Here is a 21846-nt window from a genome sequence, read left to right on the forward strand (position 1 = left end):
CTGAAAGGTGGTTTTTACGCCAATCTCTATAACAACTAAAAGTAGATGTTGCTCACAACTTACACAACATGCCTTCAAACTCACCCGGCTTACCCCAAAGCAGCTGCGTCCATTGTGCAGCCATAATAAAAAGAGTGGCTTTCCCAAGAAGAGGACAGGGACAGACAATACTGTGACAACCAGCAACACTTTCTGGACATGTTCCTGTTAGTGCAAAAGGAAAGAAAATCAATCAAAATGCAAAGGTGTGCCAACAATGTCAGCAGCACTTGCATAGATTAGTAAAGATCAAACAGAACGTCTCTCTGCAGGGAACACTAAATACATGTAAGCCAAATTATATATGCCAGTGAACTGTTTTCTTTTTCCTAAACTCACAGCTGAATTCTAGAACTGATGAATAATATTAATGATATAGGGGTAAAGTACATATATTCTTATGTTTTAAACCAGTAAGGAAATTTTTTTTTTTTTAGAGACAGAGTTTCACTTTATCACCCTCGGACCAGTAAGGAAATTTTAAGAAAATTCTAAATGGAGTCAAACTCTCGATAATCATTTTCTGGAAAGACTGTAAATGGCAAAATACAAACATGATCAGAATACTTTTTTTATATTCTTGGTTCTATTTTTTTATTGACTTATTATAAAGACTATATAAGACCTGTGAGTATATAGTACTCAACACATGAAAAATACTGAAATAACATTCAGAACAAAACTAAAATAGTTACTGAAAATTAATTCAAGAGCAAAACACAGCTGGGCACAGTGGCTCACCCCTATAATCCAAGCACTCTGGGAGGCTGAAGTGGGCGGACTGCCTGAGCTCACAAGTTCAAGACCAGCCTGAGCCACAGGGAGACATCTATAAAAGTAGCAGGGTACTGTGGCGGGCGCCTGTAGTCCCAGCTACTCGGGAGGCTGAGGCAAGAGAATCGCTTGAGCCCAAGAATTTGAGGTTGCTGTGAGCTGTGATGCCACAGCACTCTACCAAGAACAACAAAGTGAGACTCTTGTCTCAAAAATAAATAAATAAATAAAAATAAGACCAAAACACATTTCCACTCACACAGCCACTATAGTATCTGTGAATTTATAAGATCTGGCCCAGATGCTGCCCCATGTTTATCCCTCTCGGTGGCTTCCCTTTCATTCCAAATTGAGTCATGTGTGTTATTCAGGTACGAGGTTATGTTGTCTATGCACCATAGACATAATTTACCCCTTGAAATGGGAAGAGAGTGGGGGCTACAGGCAGAGCCACATCAGAGGAGCCAAACACACCAGGGTTAACATTCTGACCCTACTAGCTGGGGACTGACAAGCCTGCCCCAAGCCACCATCATCACTGCTGGGATGGCATACCTACCTCGTGGGCGGCCATGAAAATTTTTCAGTATGCAATTGGTGCTAAATAAGGGCACTTCCCTCTCACTGCTCTTTCTGACCACAGCACTTATGCCCCACTGATCTCCCATGCATTTATCTATAATATCCATGTCATTGTAAAAAGTTTCAATAAAATAATGACAAAATAAAATTTTTAAAAAATCATGAACAGGAAAAAGAGACATAAAAGTCAAAACTTGAAAAGTTCAAAAAGAACACAAATACACAGCTCTTAACCAAAGCCCAAAGTTCTATAAACTGAGCTTCGCATCTGACTTAAACCTTTGTAGCAGCCAATAACAAGTAAAAAACAAAATAGGAATAAGATTAAAAACAAAAACATGGCTCAGGAGAACCAAAGATGTCTGAACTCTGAAGAGGGATCCCCCACACATCCTCACAGACACCAGCCTGTGTCGAAAGCAGTGTTTTCAACACCATGCTTGGGAAGGAGCTAGGGCACTTAATAAGGCAGAAAGACCCTCAAAATAAGACAAAGTAAAAGCTACAGAAAATGCTGTATTTATTGAATAGCTCTAATACATGCTAAGCACTCTTTAAAGCACTTTGGACATATTATCTTTATACTATGAACTGAGTCCTATTTTTACTCCTGTTTTGCAGATGAGGAAACTGAGGCACAAGAAGTTCAGTAATCTGTTCAAAGTTCCATTTTGAGGAAATGGCAGAGCTGGGACTCCAAGCAGAACAGTGAGCCCTAAGAGTCCGACATCACAAAACATACAAGTATACGACTGCCATTTTTGGCCAGGGCCCATGTGCTGTGGTCCAGGTGCTCATTCTAAATGGAGGTACTACTGATTAGCAGAAATTCTGGTCACCCAGCCTGCCCAGAGCTCCAGCACAGCAGTCGAGCCAGAACAGCATCCTCTGTGATAACACACAGACACAGAACACTTGCTCAGTTCCGGGGAGGCCTGCAGAAATCACTTTCGCTCCTTCTAGAAATCACCTGCAGTCCTTCTACTGATCAGAATAAAAGGCTTTCAGGAAAACATCTGTTAAGTTCATGAGAGTCTAAAAGATTACTCACCTGCCCTGTGTAAAGACCATTTGTTTCAGTAGCTGGAAATAAAAACATATTAATAAATTCGATCAGAATGCTAGGAGCATTTCTGGAGGTTTCTGATGAAAAAACCAGCCACTTATAGACAATCATAAATATAAGGTATCCGAAGATGCAGAGCATGTAGAGAAGTTCTGGGATGGAAACCAAATAAATATTGAACTTCTTCCTGAAATGCCTAGAAAAAAGAATACATCACTCAACCCATGAACAAGATCAGCCTAAGTTAAAAAGAATAAATCAATCTCCATTCTTTGTGACTAAAAAAAAAAAAATAAAGCCAGTTCACTTTAATATCATTTGTCTTGTGATGATTCATACTAGCATTCCAGATACATCCACAAGGAACAAGAGATGTGAGGACAGCAAAAATGACTAATGCTTTTGTGCTCAAACCCACTCAAGCTTTCTTCCTCAATTCTTTTATTCAGAAACGTGTCAAACTGTTTATAAAACCAGTGTATGGTGCCCTATGATCACATTAATGTATACAGCTATGATTTAATATTAATAAAAAAAAAAAAAACATTTCGTCAAAGCAAAGCTACAAACTATTACTGAATCTGGCTCCAAAATGCTGTATCTTAAATTACTGTAAAAGTTTTTCAAGTTTCCAGTTATATTAAGACTTAAAGCTGGGCTCGGCACCTGTGGTTCAAGCGGCTAAGGCGCCAGCCACATACACCTGAGCTGGCGGGTTTGAATCCAGCCCGGGCCCAAACAACAATGATGGCTGCAACCAAAAAATACCCAGGCATTGTGGCAGGCGCCTGTGGTCCCAGCTACTTGGGAGGCTGAGGCAGGAGAATTGTTTGAGCCCAGGAGTTGGAGGTTGCTGTGAGCTGTGAAGCCACGGCACTCTACCCAGGACAACAGCTTGAGGCTCTGTCTCAAAAAAAAAAAAACTTAAAGCTATAATATCAAACTACACAAATTATGTTCAGAGAGGAAAATGAGAGGTCTAGTTAGAGACCCTATACTTAATAGACTAGCTCTAATAAACAAAGTAAAAACAAAAAGTTTTCTTACTTGTAAAATAAAAAGGAATATGATAAAAACCACTCCGGCAATATATAAATTTATGTGTTGTGTGTCTCTCCCACACTCCACGAGGGCAAAAACATTTTCATGCCTTCCCTACTGCTGAATTCCTTAGTGCTTAGAACAGCACTTGTCACATACTATGTGTTCAGTAAATATTTCCTGAATGAATGAATCACTGAAACTGCAAAAAGTCTAAATAATTAAAACAGAATAATACATAATAAGGCAGGACACTACCACACTGGCTACCCTTTACCCAATAAATACAGTCTACATACAACAGAAAGCAAAGTTTATGAAATGCTAAACTTGGCTTAAATATTGCTTTCAAAACATCTGTACTTACAAGTGGTTAAATATTCCCAGAATGACTCCAAAAGTCATATGAATGATTCCTAAGATCACAGACATCTTCATTTTGAAAGAGTTTAGAAAAGTGAGGCGATTTGTGGCTAAGTTCCAAATCTAAAGACCAAACAAACAAAACAAAAATCTTTTAACTTCCTTCAACAGGTGACTCTCAAGAAAGTGCTTGTCTTAAATTGAGAGGCAGTTCTAAATTTAAAAAGAAAACAACACTCAGATTTCTCTCTTGATGCTTTCAATCTGAGAACCACTGATTTTCTTAAACAGAGCCACGGACAGTTTAAAAAACAATTTTCTTAATATAAAGCTCCAAGAATGCCAAATGGAACAGCACGGCATTCAGGGATACATGCTCAGGAAGCAATGCCACAAAGAAAAGCAAGACAAAGAGTCACACAACATTCGCAGAGCCAAAGGTCGAAGTTGCAGAGAAGGTCCTGTGTAACAGCCCCTCTTACTGAGTAGGGGACACCCAAGTACACGTGTTATAACATGTTTACACACATATGCTACACACTGTTGTATATGTATATTTTGTAGTAAAGTTTAATTGTGAAAAAATATAAATTATAAAATTATAAAAGTAGAAGTGCAGCAAGTGGCCCATCTGAGCTGATGACAGCCAAGGTGTCAGAGCACAGGGAGCCCCTCACTGAGTAACCCAAGCACCTTCCCTCAGATAAGCACATGTGAACCCTGCTCAAATGTCTAAAGGACCTTCTGGCACCTAAAACTAGAGGGCACCCCAGACCAAGTGGAGACCAGGGCAGGGCAGAGCACTCACCGGGTCAATGCCAAAAGGATAAGGGCCCCGGAACACCCCAGGCACACTTGGGTCCAACTGCAGAACCCTGCTGTGCCTTATGGTGCTGTCACTGTAACAGAGAATAGAGTGAGGATGGGGAGGAATCTCAGAAAAATGCTTTCTACCCAAATGTACCCAAACGTGATCAGGTAACAGGACACTTACTTCCACAGCACCATTTTCTTGTGCTCAGATGGGCTGTGGCTGGAGCTGAACATAGCTGACACGTTCCACCCAGAGCCAAACAGGTTCACCGACTTGGAGAAGCAGTCGTTGTAGATGAGGCCGGTGTACACGGAGAACAGCCCCATGAGCAGGAGGATGTAGCGCCCATTAAAGAACATTCTCATGATCTGTGGGGAGCAAAGCGTGATGACCAAGATATGATTGCTGGGAGGCGTGGTCATGTGACAGCAATCAGTCCGGCCACATTCTCAGCCAGTTAAAAAATAAAGCCCTCTCAGCACTTTTAAGAAAACAACCCCCATAACGGACGACCCTGATGGGCAAGCTGACGACCTCTCAGGCAGCACAGCTACAGCCATGCAGCTAAGAGCCAACTCTCTTCTGGTCACTACTAAGTTGCCGGACCAGAAATAATGGGCTGGAGTGTTTATATTTTTACCTCCTGAGACTGATTCAGTCTGGGATGATTTTCATTTAACACCAACAGGAGGGCAAATAAGAACATCACAAAACCGTGTCCACAGTCTCCAAACATCACAGCAAACAAGAACGGGAATGTGATGATGGTGAAGAGAGCTGCAGGGAAAAGGAAGGGAAAGAGATTCTGACTTAATTCAAATACCATTGTATCATCTTGACTATCTCTAGACTTCCTAAGAGAGACCTGAGAGGTTACATTTAAAACTCCATACTAAATAAGAGGTCAAAAAAGTGGCAGTGAGCCTATTTTTCCAAACGTCTATCACATTCTCAAGAGTAAGAAAATGCAGCAACGCAACATGAAATACAAGGATTTACAAACTCAGATTCCAACCTGGGTTCACTTCCCTGTAGCTCCCGACGCCGTAGGCATCCACGATGTTCTGGAACCCCTCAGTGAATCTGTTGGTGCGGATTAGAGTTGGGGGTGTTTCTTTTGTTGGGATTATGTTCATAAATGAGGGGATTGTAGCACCGCTTTCTCTCTTTCACATGAAAAGAGAAAAAGAAAACAAATTTACTGGGCAGTGCCTGTGGCTCAAAGGAGTAGGGCACCAGCCCCATATGCCAGAGGTGGCATGTTCAAACCCAGTTCCAGCTAGAAACTGCAAAAAAAAAAAAAAGAAAAGAAAACAAATTTAGTATCCGGGAAAAAAATTACTAACCCATATTCATCAAATATGGGCTGTGGGCTTTGGGCACAGCCATAGCTCTGTGCATGGTGGAATATTAATCACCACTGGAGTAAAGTAAGTCCCTCCATGAAAGAGTGGGGAGCTAGGGGGACTTGGGAGGGTAGCACTTGGGGGCTGTGGACTGTGATCACACAGAAGGAAGAACAAGAGCAGAGCTGAGAGAGTCGGTCGTGAACAGGCAGAGCTGGACTGGGCAACGAGAGGCAGGCAGGTATGGAAGGAGGAGCCGCCAACAGAAAACTGACAGTATTTCATCTCCTAGAACTGGTGAAAAAGGTCAGGAAAGAGAACAGTAGAAGCAACTGCAAAATGTCCTAATAAAAAGATGAAGAAAAAGACAAGAATAAACCAAAATGTCAACATCAATTGTAGTAGTATGACTAAATCATATTCTTATATTTAAAATGTTTGCCTTCAGTGTTTATAATTCTTCTGAAATATATTATATTGATTTATAATGAAAAAAACTTTTAAAATAAACTACGACCTTATTTTCAGAAAAGTAAATTTTTAACTCAAATTATATTTCTTAAAACACACAATAAGGCCAGGCAGGATGGCTTAGGTCTATAATCCCAGCACTCTGGGAGACCAAGGAAGGAGGATCACTTGAGGCCAGGATTTTGAGACCAACCTGGGCAACACGGCAATGCTCCCTCATAAAAAAATTAGAAATGGGGGCAGCGCCTGTGGCTCAGGGAATAGGGCACTGGCCCCATATACCAAGGGTGGCGGGTTTGAACCTGGCCCCGGTCAAACTGCAACAACAACCAAAAAAATAATAGCCAGGCATTGTGGCGGGTGCCTGTAGTCCTAACTGCTTGGGAGGTTGAGGCAAGAGAAATACTTAAGCCCAAGAGCTAGAGGCTGCTGTGAGCTGTGACGCCACAGCACTCTGCCGAGAACAATAGAGTGAGACTCTGTTTCAACAACAACAAAAAAAAATAGAAATGGGCTCGGCGCCTGTAGCTCAGTAGTTACGGCGCTGGCCACATACATGGAGGGCTGGTGGGTTCAAACCTATCCTGGGCCTGCCAAAAAACAATGACGACTACAACCAAAAAACAGTCAGGCATTGTGGTGGGCACCTGCAGTCCCAGCTACTTGGGAGGCTAAGGCAAGAGAATCACCTAAGCCCAAGAGCTGGAGGTTGCTGTGAGCTGTAACGCCATGGCACTCTACTAAGGGTGACAAAGTGGGACTCTGTCTCTAAAAAAAAAAAAGAAAGAAAGAAACGGTGCTGTGCACGGCCTGTAGTCCCAACTACTTAGGAGGCTGAGGGGGGAGGACAGCTTGACCCCAGGAGTTCAAGCTGCAGTGAGCTATGATCAGGCCACCGCACTCCAGCCTGGGTGACAGAATGAATGTCTCTAAAAAAGGGGAAAATGTAAATAAACACACACATAAAAGGATTCTAGGAAAACTCCCAGTGGTGGCAACTTTAAATGTCCCTGAGTCTCCTGTCAAGCAGACGATGCAACTGGACAGCAAAACCAAAACCCATGGAGAACATTTATAGCAAAACTATGTCCCACGGATCTCAAAATCCAAATGGGGAGAACAACCACTGACAGCTAGAAGACCTACTTAGCATCCTCCAAGCCAGAGGAATGAAGGAAGCTCTGAGAGACCTGAGAAAAATATAGCCCATTACAGCCAAAAATATTCCCTGAAAAGCAGGTTACACCAACCCACGAAAAGCAGCTGATACTGCGAAGATTTTTGTCCAATCCAAGAGTGGTGGATGCACGGGGACCACAGCAAGGGAGACTCCAAGGGGTCCAGGCAGCCCAGGCCCTATGAACTCGGGACACGGACCATCTAAGGCCTCCCTAGAAAGGGGCTCACACCAAGAAGTAAAAACAAAACTAAGCAGGACAGGAACAAAAGAGAAAAGGAAACAGAAGGTTCAGATAAAAGAGACAGATAAAATCTCTGGAAATCTCAGGTCCAGGAACTGATATGTTTTTATCAGTACATGAAAACATGACAAGAAAAAAGTCTCTGTGAATTAGGAAAGTTAACTAGAATCTGCCTCCTCTGAAAGTTCCTGGAGTACCTTAAACAAGTTCCAGAAAACCAATTCATTTAAAAGTAAGAGCAGGATGGAAGTCCAATCTTACACAAAGTTATAAGAAAAAAGTCGAAGGAGGGCGGTGCCTGTGGCTAGTCGGTAAGGCGCCGGCCCCATATGCCGAGGGTGGCGGGTTCAAGCCCAGCCCCGGCCAAACTGCAACAAAAAATAGCCGGGCGTTGTGGCGGGCACCTGTAGTCCCAGCTACTCGAGAGGCTGAGGCAAGAGAATCGCGTAAGCCCAGGAGCTGGAGGTTGCTGTGAGCCGTGTGAGGCCACGGCACTTTACCCGAGGGCAGTACAGTGAGACTCTGTCTCTACAAAAAAAAAAAAAAAGTCGAAGGAGCAGAACGACATCCCCGTGGACAAGAACACACCAGAAGACTGCCCATGAGAGAGATGAAAATTCTTACTATTTCAAAATGAGCTGAAAGAATTAAGAAAATAATGCAAGACAAGAGGGACTTTACCTAACAATTGCAATCGGTGTAACTGGCTTATTGTACCCTCAATGAATCCCCAACAATAAAAAAAAAAAGAAAAGAAAATAATGCAAGATACGAAAAACTATCACAAATTAGAATCAGGAAGACACAGAAATGAGGTAAAAAGAAAACTCAGGAAAGAATTAAGAAACAAAGAAAAACGAGGAAAAAACGAAAAAATATTTTTCAGAAATGAAACAGAACTGAACTGGAAGGAATGCACAGCCAAAATCCAGCCCTTTTTAAAGAAAATTAAAAAGATAAAGAGAAATAAAAACAACACAAGAGACAAGAAAGAATATAAGGAAAGAGAGAAGGGGTACAGTGAAATGAGTGGCTAAGCACTCAGTGGGAAACCCAGCTGAGTCAGACAGCACAAATGGAGCCAGGGACAGCTACACAGAGGGAGGTGGACAGATGGCCACTGACACCTTAATCAGGAGCTCTCAAGAGACACCCAGAGTGTATGTGTGCAGATGGCAGCAGCAGCAGCTTGGACTGTATCTGAATCAAATACAGAAATCTTAAAAGTTACCAAGCAGCACAGACACGCATACACCCATGCACACACCACATGTAACAAGTGTGTTAGTCAGGTCCCCCCAAACTGATGATACTTCAATAAACAAGAATCATCTATATTTATCTTTTAAATAGATGGCTCATAACAAAATGGTATTTACATATTCTCAGTACTGAGTGTGTTACATTTGAATCATAATGGACATTAAATTTTACATTTGCATGATCACAAAATGATGTAACAATTAAAAACAACCTCAGATGAAAAGTGATTCCTGGCTCAGTGCCTGTAGTTGAGTGGTTAGGACACTGCCACAGACACCGCGAGGCTGGTGAGTTCAAACCTGGCCTGGGCCCGCTAAACAACAATGACATAGCCGGGGGTTGGGGGGGGGTGGCGGGCGCCTGTAGTCCCAGCTACTTGGAAGGCTGAGACAAGAGAATCGCTGAAAACCCAAGAGTTTGAGGTTTCTGTGAGCTGTGACACTACAGCACTCTACTGAGGGCAACATAATAAGACTCTGTCTCAAAAAAAAAAACAAAAGAAAAGTGATTCCTTAACTGTTACTTAAAATATGTGAAACTGTTCTTTTTTTACATTTTTTTTTTTTTTAAAGACAGAGTCTTACTTTATCACCCTCGGTAGAGTGCTGTGGCGTCACAGCTCACAGCAACCTCCAACTCCTGGGTTTAGGCGATTCTCTTGCCTCAGCCTCCCGAGCAGCTGGGACTACAGGCGCCTGCCGCAATGCCCGGCTATTTTTTTGTTGCAGTTTGTCCAGAGCTGGGTTTGAACCCACCACCCTCAGTATATGGGGCCGGCACCCTACTCACTGAGCCACAGGCGCTGCCCGTGAAACTGTTCTTTTCCTGGTCAAAAACTGAGTTTAAGGCTGGGCATGGTGGCTCACGCCTATAATCCTTGCACTCTGAGAGACCAACATGGGTGGATCGCCTGAGCTCAGGAGTTTGAGATCAACCTAAGCAAAAGTGAGACCTCGTCTCTAAAAAAAAAAAAAAAACAGCTGGGCATTGTGGCAGGTGTCTATAGTCCCAGCTTCTTGGGAGGCTGAGGCAAGAGGATTGCTTGAGCCCAAGAGTTTGAGGTTGCTGTGAGCTATGATGCCACAGCACTCTACTGAGGGTGACAAAATAAGACTGTCTAAAAAAAAAGAAAAAAACTCAGTTCAATGTAGGAAAAAAAACTCACAGGAACATGGGAGAATTACTTTATAGCCATAGCCTTTAGGTGGGAAAAGCCTATGATTCAAAATCTAGAAGCAATAAGAGCAAAGATGGATAAATTCAACTATATTTAACAAAACATTTCTGCATGACCAAAACAAACAGGAACCTCAGAAGTTAAAAGACAAGTAACAAACTAGAGGATATTCCTACTCCTATCACAGACAAGGAGTTAAGAGAAATTGGTAAGAGACAGACCCACACCCAGTAGAAAATGGGTAAAGATACAGACAAACAGCTCTGGAAAAAGAAGAAAATCCAAAAGGCTCTTAAACATACAAAAAAGGTATTCAGCTTCACTCAAAATAAGGGAAATGCAATAGCTGGCAATATCTATCAGAATTCATCCAACAGTTCCATTTCTGGGAATTTCCTCTACAGACAAAGACAGACTGTATATGAAACACTCTAGGTCAAGTGGAACTTACTACAGTGGTATTTAAAATTAGAAACTACCTAAATGACCAGGGAACTACTTAAATAAACCACAGGATGTACATACAACAGAATATTAGTTATAAAAAATAGGGAAGTTTTGTAAGTAAAAATAATAGTATGACTAGCATACCTTTTGGGAAGAAAAAGAACGTCTAATCATGCCTGCTTCTCTATGATTAAGAAACGCAACGATGGAACAGAACTGAAATGATGGTTATATTTGAGTAGAAGAAATGGACAAATAAAGCTATGGGGTAAAGCCATCTCCCTGTGTCTTTTACACTTTTTACATTTCCTTTTACTTTTAAACCATATGAATATACTACTTATTCAAAAGAGTAATTTAAAAACATATGCACACCCACACAGCCTCGAACGACAGCTCACCATAATTTCAGTTCAAAAGAACAGTCAATACAACGCCTTCTCCTTACACTGTGAAATTCTCACTTCCTTATGTCTCTGAGTTTACGGGATTCCTCAGTCTCTCTTTTGATCCTGGCCAAGGAGAGGAAGGCAGCCTTACCGAGCCCTCCTCCAGTGCCCGGCGCAGCTCATGCAGATCCACTTCAGGACACCAGACCTCGGCAATGAGGCACTTGTTAGTCACGTCAATGCTGCACATGTTCAACATGTGGTAAATGGCTTTCATTTTCTTCACCTGGATGACGCGGGTGTAGACAGACTCAGCGGCTTTACATAGCACTTGCCTTAAATAGTCCTCGGTTTTGTGAAGCACCTGTTTAAGAACACACGTGGGCTTTCAGCTTAGTAGGCGTTCTTCAGTTTTTGTCCACCTGGCCCCTGACTTCTTTTAGGGAAATTTCTTCCCACTGATGGAGAACTGTTTCAGGCATCCATCTCGCCTGGTGGCAGTTAAGGGAGCTTCCCCTCCCCAACCCCAGCACCACCTGGGAGTGGGCAGAAAATCTAAGGTCAGCCAAGCATATGCCCTCTTTTGGAAGGTCACCTCCAGAGAACATGACCCCAAGGACACAGGAAGAGGTTAGATGTCACTGTCATTGTGGCAGCAGGATGGTCTACTTGGGCCCCCTGGGTTCCTATCCATTCCCAGTTTCCTATCCTTGGCCCAGTTTCCTGTCACCCTTGTGAGCCACTAACACGCATCCCATCCCATCCTGCCAAGAAATCCCCTTCTGCTTAAATGAGTCAGTCTACTTCTTGCCACTTGCCACCAAGAACCCTCACTAACAGCAGGACAAGCTAAATGTGAATCGTACAGGTAAAACAACGCCTACTGTTTCTCACGGGCTTTCTCACCTTTTGTGATCAAAAACTACAATCCAACATATCAAAGATGACCAGAGAATCCTTTCTTAGAAGTCCCATCATTACTACCAGGATTCTAATATGCTGCTAAAGTAAAACTTCCATAAGGGAAGGAGCAACACTGCAATCTCACTGGAACATCTGGATTTGCCTACATCTAAAATTATGCAGATTTAAAAAGAATGGCTGAGATGGGTGGATTGCCTGCGTTTACAAGTTCGAGACCAGCCTGAGCAAGAGTAAGACCTTGTCTCTAAAAATACCCAGGTATTGTGGCGGGCACCTGTAGTCCCAGATATTTAGGAGGCTAAGGCATGAGAATTGCTTGAGCCCAGGAATTTGAGATTGCTGTGAGCTGTGACGCCACAGTACTCTACTAAGGATGAAAAAGTGAGACTCTGTCTCAAAAAAAAAAAAAGAAAAGAAAAGAAAAGAAAATGGATCTGTAAATGCCTCAGGTGAGGAGACACTGATCTCCGGCTTACTCACAGTATAAAGATCCTGGATCCGAGTGTTCAGCCCCTCCTGGATCTCTGCTCTCTCCTCGGCTGTGTGTGGATAGGGGTACACGTGGCAGTGGTAACTGGAAGACAGAAGTGAACACGTCTTGTATCTGTCCATCCACCCCACGAGACACCTGGCAGCCCTCTGGGGGGAAAAGGTGTAGACACAGGCATCTGCCATGGTCAGGCCTTGCACAGGACGCTCACTAGACTTCAGCTGAATTATACAAATTGAGCAAACTTGCTCTCAGATCCAAACTGAGAGCAAGATCCTCAGATCCTACCCCCAACAACTGGCAGCATGGTCCTAATTCCACCTTTCCAAAATCCAACAATATCTTTGGCCTGGGAATCATTAAATAGGTTTAAAACACAGAAACAAAGACCACACACACACATATACACCCACAAGAAAACCAAGAGAGAAAAGAGCTCTGGCTTCCCAGCAATTGATTCTGACAGATTCTGTGGTCCCCACTGTTTCCCAGGGGCCGCTCACCACCCAGACTGCATGGGGAACTGTCAAGCCACCAAACTGCACCCATTTCCAGGCTACCTTCCTGTAGTAATACATGCTTTTATTTTTCTTTAAGTTCTGACTTTGAAAAATGAAATGCCCACTCACTTTAGCCTGAGCCCAAGGAACTATATCTTTGAAATGATAGGCTGGTTCAGCTATGTATATATTTTAATCTACAGTCAAACAAACATCTATCAAAGTAAAAGGTTTTTGGCTTGGCGCCATAGCACAGTGGTTACAGCACCAGCCACATAAACCGAAGGTGGCAAGTTCGAGCCCAGGCCAGGCCTGCCAAACAACGACAACTACACCAAAATATAGCCAGGCATCGTGGCAGGCACCTACAGTCCCAGCTACTTAGGAGGCTGAGGCAAGAGAATCACTTAAGCCCAAGAGTTTGAGGTTGCTGTGAGCTGTGACACCACAGCACTCTACGGAGGGTGACATAGTGAGACTGTCTCATAAAAAAAAAAAAAAAGGTTTGAACAGGCACAGCAGCTCACACTGTAATTTCAGCTATATGGGAGGCTAAGGCGGGTGGCTTACTTGAGTTCAGGAATTCAAGACGAGCGTGAACAAGAATGAGACCCTGTCTCTATTTTAAAAAAAGTAGCTAGGTGTTGTGGTGGCACCTGTAGTCCCAGCTACTTGGGAGGCTGAGGCAAGGGGATCTCTTGAGTCCAAGAGTTTGAGGTTGCTATGGGTTATGGCCCTGGCACTCTACCTAGGATATGAGAGTAAGACTCTGTCTCAAAAATAAATAAATAAAGCAAGCAAGCACTGGCAAGAGCGATAACAAATTAAATGTTTAAGAAGCTGGGTTAACCAGTGTGACGAAAATATTTCAAATTGTATATAAAACTAGCGCATGGTACCCCGTAATTGCATTAATGTACACAGCTATGATTTAATTTAAAAAAATAAATAAATAAAAGAAGTTGGTATTGGCTTGGCACCTGTAGCTCAGCAGCTAGGGCACCAGCCATATACACTGGAGCTGACAGGTTCGAATCTAGTCTGGGCCTGCCAAACAACAACTACAATCAAAAAATAGCCGAGCACTGGCGGGGGGCACCTGTAGTCCCAGCTACTTGGGAGGCTGAGGCAAGAGAATCTCTTAAGCCCAAGAGTTGGAGGTTGCTGTGAGCTGTGACATCATAGTACTCTATCCATGGTGACATAGTGAGCCTCTGTCTCAATAAAATAAAATAAAATAAAAAGAATTTGGTATCAAATCATAATAAAAGCTATCAGCTTTTGTACTCATCCTATTTCTATCCCTTTGACTACAAAGGGATATTTAAGGAAAACCAGAGGTTACTGAATATTTAAAAAATGAAACAAATTGTTTCTTTTTCTTACCAATCACATATCTTCTTAACTTTGTGGCCAATCTGTTCTCCCCAAAAGGATATTAAAAACACATACCATTTTATGACTTCTCCCTACAAAGAATAAATAAGGGTAAGTGTTACTTCTGTGTGTATAACTTCTAGAACTTTGGCAACTCAAACACGCAGAGTTGGTTCATTCATTTATTCAGTAAATAAAGTCAAACCTCACCTAAAGATTCCATAACTGCAAATTCACCTACTCACTAAAATAACCCCCAAATCAATACATGTAACATTTTCAGTCAAATGCAGAGTAGCAAAAACTTTTAGGGACCCAAAGCCCAGGAGGTTGCCTCTTCATCTCAGCTCTCACTGCAAACAAGTGTCCTATCTTACACGGTCTATTTAGTGTCATGTTTTTCACTTTGTGTGTGATTTCAACATTTAAAATGGCCCCAAGTCAGCTGGGCATTGTGGTGGGCGCCTGTAGTCCCAGCTACTTGGGAGGCTAAGGCAAGAGAATCGCTTAAGCCCAGTAGTTGGAGGTTGCTGTGAGCTGTGATATCACAGCACTCTACCCAGGGTGACAAAGTGAGACTCTGTCTCAAAACAAGGAAAAAAAAGAGTGATGAGTAAATGTGGCAACATTAACAGTTGGGGAAGCTGAGTGAAAAGACATGGGAATTGTTTGTTGTCTTCCAGCAACTCTTCTATGAATTGCAATTATTTCAAAATAAATTATTTAAGAAACTACAGTGGGCGGGGGAAGAAATAGCAGTTATAATGAATGTGACTCTGAAAATTCCCTAACAATTTTAAAAATAGTATTGTGTCAAGGAACACAACCACCTAAGGCACAAGATGGACCAGCTACCATTTAAAAAAAATACAAATCATAAAATCCAAGAGAAATCACCTGAGCTTAGCTTCAACGCAGACAGAGAACAGTCAGCATTTATAAACAACAATGAAAAGGAGAAAATGGGGCGGCGCCTGTGGCTCAGTCGGTAAGGCGCCGGCCGCATATACCGAGGGTGGTGGGTTCAAGCCCGGCCCCGGCCAAACTGCAACAAAAAAATAGCCGGGCGTTGTGGCGGGCGCCTGTAGTCCCAGCTACTCGGGAGGCTGAGGCAAGAGAATCGCTTAAGCCCAGGAGTTGGAGGTTGCTGTGAGCTGTGTGACGCCACGGCACTCTACCGAGGGCCATGAAGTGAGACTCTGTCTCTACAAAAAAAACAAAAAAAAAAAAAAAGAAAAGGAGAAAATGGCCAGAAATGGGGTCTGGGGCCTGTAATGATTTCAAGGGGTCAAACATTAAACCCTACTGCTAAGCCTGATACTATAAACAAATTCTAGAACCTGACCAAAATTATAAAATAAAGTACCCATATCTTTTTCTTTTTGAGGCAGTCTCACTTTGTCACCCTCGATAGAGTATCATGGTATCATAGCTGACAGCAACCTCAAACTCCTAGGCTTAAGCGATTCTTTTGCCTCAGCTTCCGGAGTAGATGGGACTATATAGGTGCCCACCACAACGCCCGTGAGCTCAGGCAATCCACCCACCTCGGCCTCCCAGAGTGCAAGGATTACAGGCGTGAGATACCACACCCAGCCAAAGAACCCATATCTTATCTGGACGAGGACTAAAATAATACACACTGAAGTAAACAGTGGTTCAGAGTAGGAAAAATATAATTGACTTATTTTTCTCTTCATGTTTTCTATATTGTTCCAAATCTCCTACAACAGGCATGTATTTCCTCTGCAATCAAGTGGGCAGGGCGGCTGCATTTTCAAGATATACATATCTCTATCCAGCCTGTGGATATCTTCACAGACATTTAATGCCCTTCACCATCCCATAAAAACTTAGCACAAGGGCGGCGCCTGTGGCTCAGTGAGTAGGGCGCTAGCCCCATATGCCGAGGGTGGCGGGTTCAAACCCAGCCCCGGCCAAACTGCAACCAAAAAATAGCCGGGCGTTGTGGCGGGCGCCTGTAGTCCCAGCTGCTCGGGAGGCTGAGGCAAGAGAATCGCGTAAGCCCAAGAGTTAAGAGGTTGCTGTGAGCCGTGTGACGCCACGGCACTCTACCCGAGGGCGGTACAGTGAGACTCTGTCTCTACAAAAAAAAAAAAAAAACTTAGCACAAGGGCGGCGCCTGTGGCTCAGTCCGTAGGGCGCCAACCCCATATACCGAGGATGGCGGGTTCAAACCTGGCCCCGGCCAAACTGCAACCAAAAAAAAAATAGCCGGGCGTTGTGGCGGGCGCCTGTAGTCCCAGCTACTCGGGAGGCTGAGCAAGAGAATCGCTTAAGCCCAGGAGTTGGAGGTTGCTGTGAGCTGTGTGAGGCCACGGCACTCTACCGAGGGCCATAAAGTAAGACTGTCTCTACAAAAAAAAAAAAAAAAAAAAACTTAGCACAAGAGGCTCGGCGCCTGTGGCTCAAGCGGCTAAGGCGCCAGCCACATACTTGAGCTGTCAGGTTCGAATCCAGCCCGGGCCCACCAAACAACAATGACGGCTACAACCAAAAAATAGCCCAGCATTGTGGCGGGCGCCTGTCATCCCAGCTACTTGGGAGGCTGAAGCAGAGAATTTCTTAAGCCGAGGAGTGGAGGTTGCTGTGAGCTGTAATGCCATGGCACTCTACCCAGGGCAACAGCTTGAGGCTCTGTCTCAAAAAAAAAAAAAAAACTTAGCACAAGAGAGTTTAAAAATTCAATGGAAAAAAAACAAATTAAGGGGACTAGACGTGGTGGCTCACGCCAATAACCTTAACACTTTGGGAGGCCAAGGCAGGATAATAGCTTGAGGCCAGGAGTTCAACATCAGGCTAGGCAATAGCAAAACCTCATCTCTACAAAAAATTTTTAAGAACTCAGCCAGGTGGTGGTGGCACACCAGCTACTTAGGAGACTGAAGGAGAAGGATCACTTGTGCCCAGGAGTTTGAGGCTGCAGTGAGCTATGATGACGCCACTGTACCCCCCACTGGGCAACAGAGCAAGACCTTATCTCAAAAAAAATAAAATAAAAGTAGAAAATATTCCAGGTGTGTGGTTAATGAACAGCTCAACTGATTAGGTTTCCCAACACTCAGGCTGAGGCTTATGAAGCTCATTTCACAGCCAAATTCCTCTTGATGTGTCAAAACCATTATGGGACATATATTGATCTTGCAGACCAAATCTCTGAGGCTAACCTAGAAGAAAAGCACATACCTTTTCCGAAAATCGAGAAGTCCAAGTTCTTTTTCTACCTTTATTAGATCACCCTCATTTAGAACAATATACTTTTTTTTTTTTTGAGACAGAGTCTCATTTTGTCACCTGGGTAGAATGTCATGGTATCATAGCTCACAGCAACCTCATACTCTTGGGCTCAAGAGATCTTCTTGTCTCAGCCTCCCAAGTACTGGGAGTACAGGTGGCAACCACAATGCTCATCTACTTTTTTTTTTTTTTTTTTTTGAGACAGAGTCTCACTATGTCACCCTCGGTAGAGTGCCGTAGCGTCACAGCTCACAGCAACCTCAAACTCTTGGGCTTAGGCGATTCTCTTGCCTCAGCCTCCCAAGTAGCTGGGACTACAGGCGCCCACCACACTGCCAGGCTATTTTTAGAGACAGAATCTCACTCTTGCTCAGGCTGATCTCAAACAATCCATCCATCCTCCTCAGACTCCCACCACACCCGGTTAGAACATATTTTTATTTTATTAGATTAGATTTTTAGGTTAGAATAGTTATTTTTATTTTATTTGTTTATTTATTTTTTGGTTGCAGTTTTTGGCCAGGGCCAGGTTTGAACCTGCCACCTCCAGTGTATGGGGCCAATGCCCTACTCCTTGAGCCACAGGTGCCACCCCATCGTTATTTTCACCATGAAGTCTAAAAAATCAGAGAGATTTAAAAAGGTGACTATGGCTGTATCTTTCCCCTGTGCCTCCACTTTCCTTCCTGAAGCTATCAGGTGTGTATGTGGGAATAGACATGGGAGAGGGGGGTGATCACACCCACAGTTGTAAATGCAGGTGCACATATACATAAGTGCATCCAAGAGCTCTCTCTGAGACAGCAGGGAACAGCAACCCCCCAGTTATACTGGGTACATCTTGAATTCAAAATACTAACATCTCCCCTAAAAAAGGCCAGCTTCTTAGAGAAACTGCTGCTCTGATCCCAGAGGTGTGTGAGGGGAACTGCAAGCTGAATCTGAACATCTTCTTGTACAAAGAAAGAAGGGAAGTGCTCAGAAAATGATGGGAACATGTAAAACAGAGAGAGAAAAAAGCCACTTTGAATGGGCTCTAACTGTCCAAATCAAGGAGAATTTAAATATAAAAATAAAGAATTGTGGTAAGAGCATACAGCCCTCTGAGTAAAATAGGAAATAAATTAGTAAGGTGAAAATCTGATGAAGAATGAGAGATTTATAGTTTCAAAGTACTCCCCACCTCCCATCCCCACAGCCCTACCCCCACTGGGCTCCTATAGCTCAGCAGCTAGGACACTAGCTGCATAAACCAGAGCTGGCTGTTTCAAAACCAGCCCGGGCCTACCAAACAACAATTGACAACTACAACCAAAAAACAGCCAGGCGTGGGCAGCGCCTGTGGCTCAACGAGTAGGGCGCTGGCCCCATATGCCGGTGGGTGGTGGGTTCAAACTCAGCCCCGGCCAAAAACTGCAAAAAAAATAGCTGGGCATTGTGGTGGGCGCCTGTAGTCCCAGCTACTTGGGAGGCTGAGGCAAGAGAATCACGTAAGCCCAAGAGTTACAGGTTGCTGTGAGCTGTGATGGCACGGCACTCTACCCAGAGTGACATAGTGAGACTCTCTGTCTCAAAAAAAAAAAAAAAACTACTTCCCCTAAAATACTTATTTACAAAGGAAAGAAAAGAATGCTTCACAATGGAGTAGCCTAAGGCTACTATCTTAACCAGGTGATCAAAGTGACCATTCCCAGTAATGGGATAAATTAAACCCTGTGACAGCTGATAGGATGTAATGAGGTAATGAGATGAAAGCAGCCCCACTTCAGTGATGCTCTTGCCAAAGACACATGATCTGAATCTAATCATGAAAAAACATCTGATAACCCAAACTGAGGGCCATTCTATCCAAAACACTGGTCTTTAATAACTAAAATGTCAAGGTCATGAAAGTCAAGGCAAGTCTGAGAAACTGTCACAAAATGAAGGAACCAAAAAGACATGACAACTAAATCTGAGAGAGGACATCCAGGAAGGGTGAGGCCCAGGAGAACAGGTCTTTTCAAGGAGACCACAAGGATACATCTGCAGGGTCCTCTGCATGGTGACTCGGCTCTTGGGAATTTGTAAACTTAACTTCCTGGAACTTGGAAATTTCCACTTCTGTGAAATCCTATAGTTCTGTGGAGGCTGGAATAGCATCTCCTGCTTAATTCAAACTGACCAATGAAAAAGGTACCTTTGAAAAAAAAAAAAGAAAAAGGTACCTTTGGGTTGGAACTTTTTGACTGTCAATAAAAAGGGAAAAACCAAGCCAGTCGGGGAACACGGCCATTTGGAATTCTTCTATGCCATAAGCTCCTGGCCAGTGAATAAAGCCCTTCCTCTTATAAACATGCTGTTTGGGTGCTCTTTCTCTCTGTTGGGCCTCATCCTCCTGCAACGAATCTATGCATGATGCTAATTAGATCCTTTGCTGTGACTGTACTGGCGCAACTGGGGAAACCTGAATAGGGTCATAATGTAGAAATGTCTCTATATTTCCTTCCTGATTTGGAGGGTCAGGTTGTAACACAGGAGAATGCCCTTGATTTTAGGACCAGCACATGAATACATACAATATAAGGCATCGGGTTAACAATTTACTCTCAAATATTTCAGAAGAAAAATATTCCTTTGTTCTGTTTCTTCAGCTTTGCCGTTCATCAGTTATTGTAAAAGAGTGATTGCGGGCCAAATGCAATCACTCACGCATGTAATCCTAGCACTCTGGGACGCCAAGATAGGTGGATTGCTTGAGCTCAGGAATTCCAGACCAGCCTGAGTAACAGCAAGACCCTGTCTCTGCTGAAAATAGAAAAACTAGCTGAGGGGTGGCGCCTGTGGCTCAGTCGGTAAGGTGCCGGCCCCGTATACCGAGGGTGGCGGGTTCAAACCCGGCCCCGGCCAAACTGCAACCAAAAAATAGCCGGGCGTTGTGGCGGGCGCCTGTAGTCCCAGCTACTCGGGAGGCTGAGGCAAGGGAATCGCTTAAGCCCAGGAGTTGGAGGTTGCTGTGAGCTGTGTGAGGCCACAGCACTCTCCCGAGGGTAATAAAGTGAGACTCTGTCTCTACAAAAAAAAAAGAAAAAGAAAAACTAGCTGGGTGTTGTGGCAGTGCCTATGGTACTACCTACTTGGGAGGCTGAACCAAGACAATTGCTAGAGCCCAGAGTTTGAAGTTGCTATGAGCTATGACACCACAGTGCTCTACCCAGGGCAATATGTATTTTTTAACTTAAAAATTTTTTGATAAATATTTTTTTAAAAAAAGACTCACTGTTTCAGGGTCTTCAAGGGATTCATCCAGTTCTGCATAGGTCACAATCGTATACCCTTTGCAGGCTCTCCATAGCATTTTTTCAAATGCTTCAACTTTTCCTTGGTTAATTAAGCCAGACACAAATCTATGAAATAATAAAGCCAACCAGTAGTCAACTGAAAGCCACGAATGTTATCAAACTGCATTAAAAGAATGATAGAAGGCTGGCTCAGTGCCTGTAGTTTGCCTGGGCCTGCCAAACAACAATAACAACTACAAAAAAAATAAATAAATAACCGGGCATTGTGGCAGGCGCCTGTAGTCCCAGCTACTTGAGAGGCTGAGGCAAGAGAATCACTTGCCCAAAAGTTGGAGGTTGCAAGAGAATCACTTGCCCAAAAGTTGGAGGTTGCTGTGAGCTGTGACGCCACAGCACTCTACCAAGGGTGACATAGTGAGACTCTGTCTCAAAAAAAAAAAAAAAAAAAAGAATGATGAAGGCTTCCACTGCTGGCAAAATGGTGAAAATGAAAAGCCTCCAACTGTAAAATATCTCAGATGCTAGATAATTTTTTTTTAATTTTCACATGTCATAACTTTATTTTCAGCTATTTAAAAACAAAAAAAAATTATTCTTTACTCTTGGGACATACAAAAGCAGGTGACAGACCACAGGCAGTAGTTTGCATCAGAGGGTAATTTAACAGATCTCAAAAAGAATAAAAACAACCAAAGAGTCTCTAAATAAAATACTGTCTCTGAGTAAAAAAAAAAAAATTTTAAGACAGAATCTCAAGCTGTCACCATGGGTAGAGTGCTGTGGCATCACAGCTCATAGCAACCTCCAACTCTTGGGCTTAAGC

The 21846-nt window shown here is 43.3% G+C and overlaps 1 protein-coding gene across 4 annotated transcripts in view; it reads right to left on the reverse strand.

Moving 5' to 3' along the window:
* ATP6V0A2 (ATPase H+ transporting V0 subunit a2) overlaps nt 1-21846 on the reverse strand; it is a 43006-nt gene that overhangs the window by 7713 nt on the left and 13447 nt on the right. For 3 of the 4 annotated variants that reach the window (XM_053588399.1, XM_053588397.1, XM_053588400.1), the window contains 11 exons: nt 21002-21128; nt 14494-14576; nt 12598-12691; nt 11345-11557; nt 5695-5845; nt 5320-5456; nt 4860-5047; nt 4674-4764; nt 3870-3988; nt 2447-2657; nt 85-204 (listed from right to left, as the gene is read on the reverse strand). In XM_053588399.1, the coding sequence (XP_053444374.1) occupies nt 85-204; nt 2447-2657; nt 3870-3988; nt 4674-4764; nt 4860-5047; nt 5320-5456; nt 5695-5845; nt 11345-11557; nt 12598-12691; nt 14494-14576; nt 21002-21128 (1534 nt within the window). The remainder of the gene's footprint in view (nt 1-84; nt 205-2446; nt 2658-3869; nt 3989-4673; nt 4765-4859; nt 5048-5319; nt 5457-5694; nt 5846-11344; nt 11558-12597; nt 12692-14493; nt 14577-21001; nt 21129-21846) is intronic. The other variant, XM_053588398.1, reaches the window with a different exon arrangement.

This window comes from Nycticebus coucang, chromosome 4 (assembly GCF_027406575.1).
Source record: "Nycticebus coucang isolate mNycCou1 chromosome 4, mNycCou1.pri, whole genome shotgun sequence".
NCBI classification, from domain to species: domain Eukaryota; kingdom Metazoa; phylum Chordata; class Mammalia; order Primates; family Lorisidae; genus Nycticebus; species Nycticebus coucang.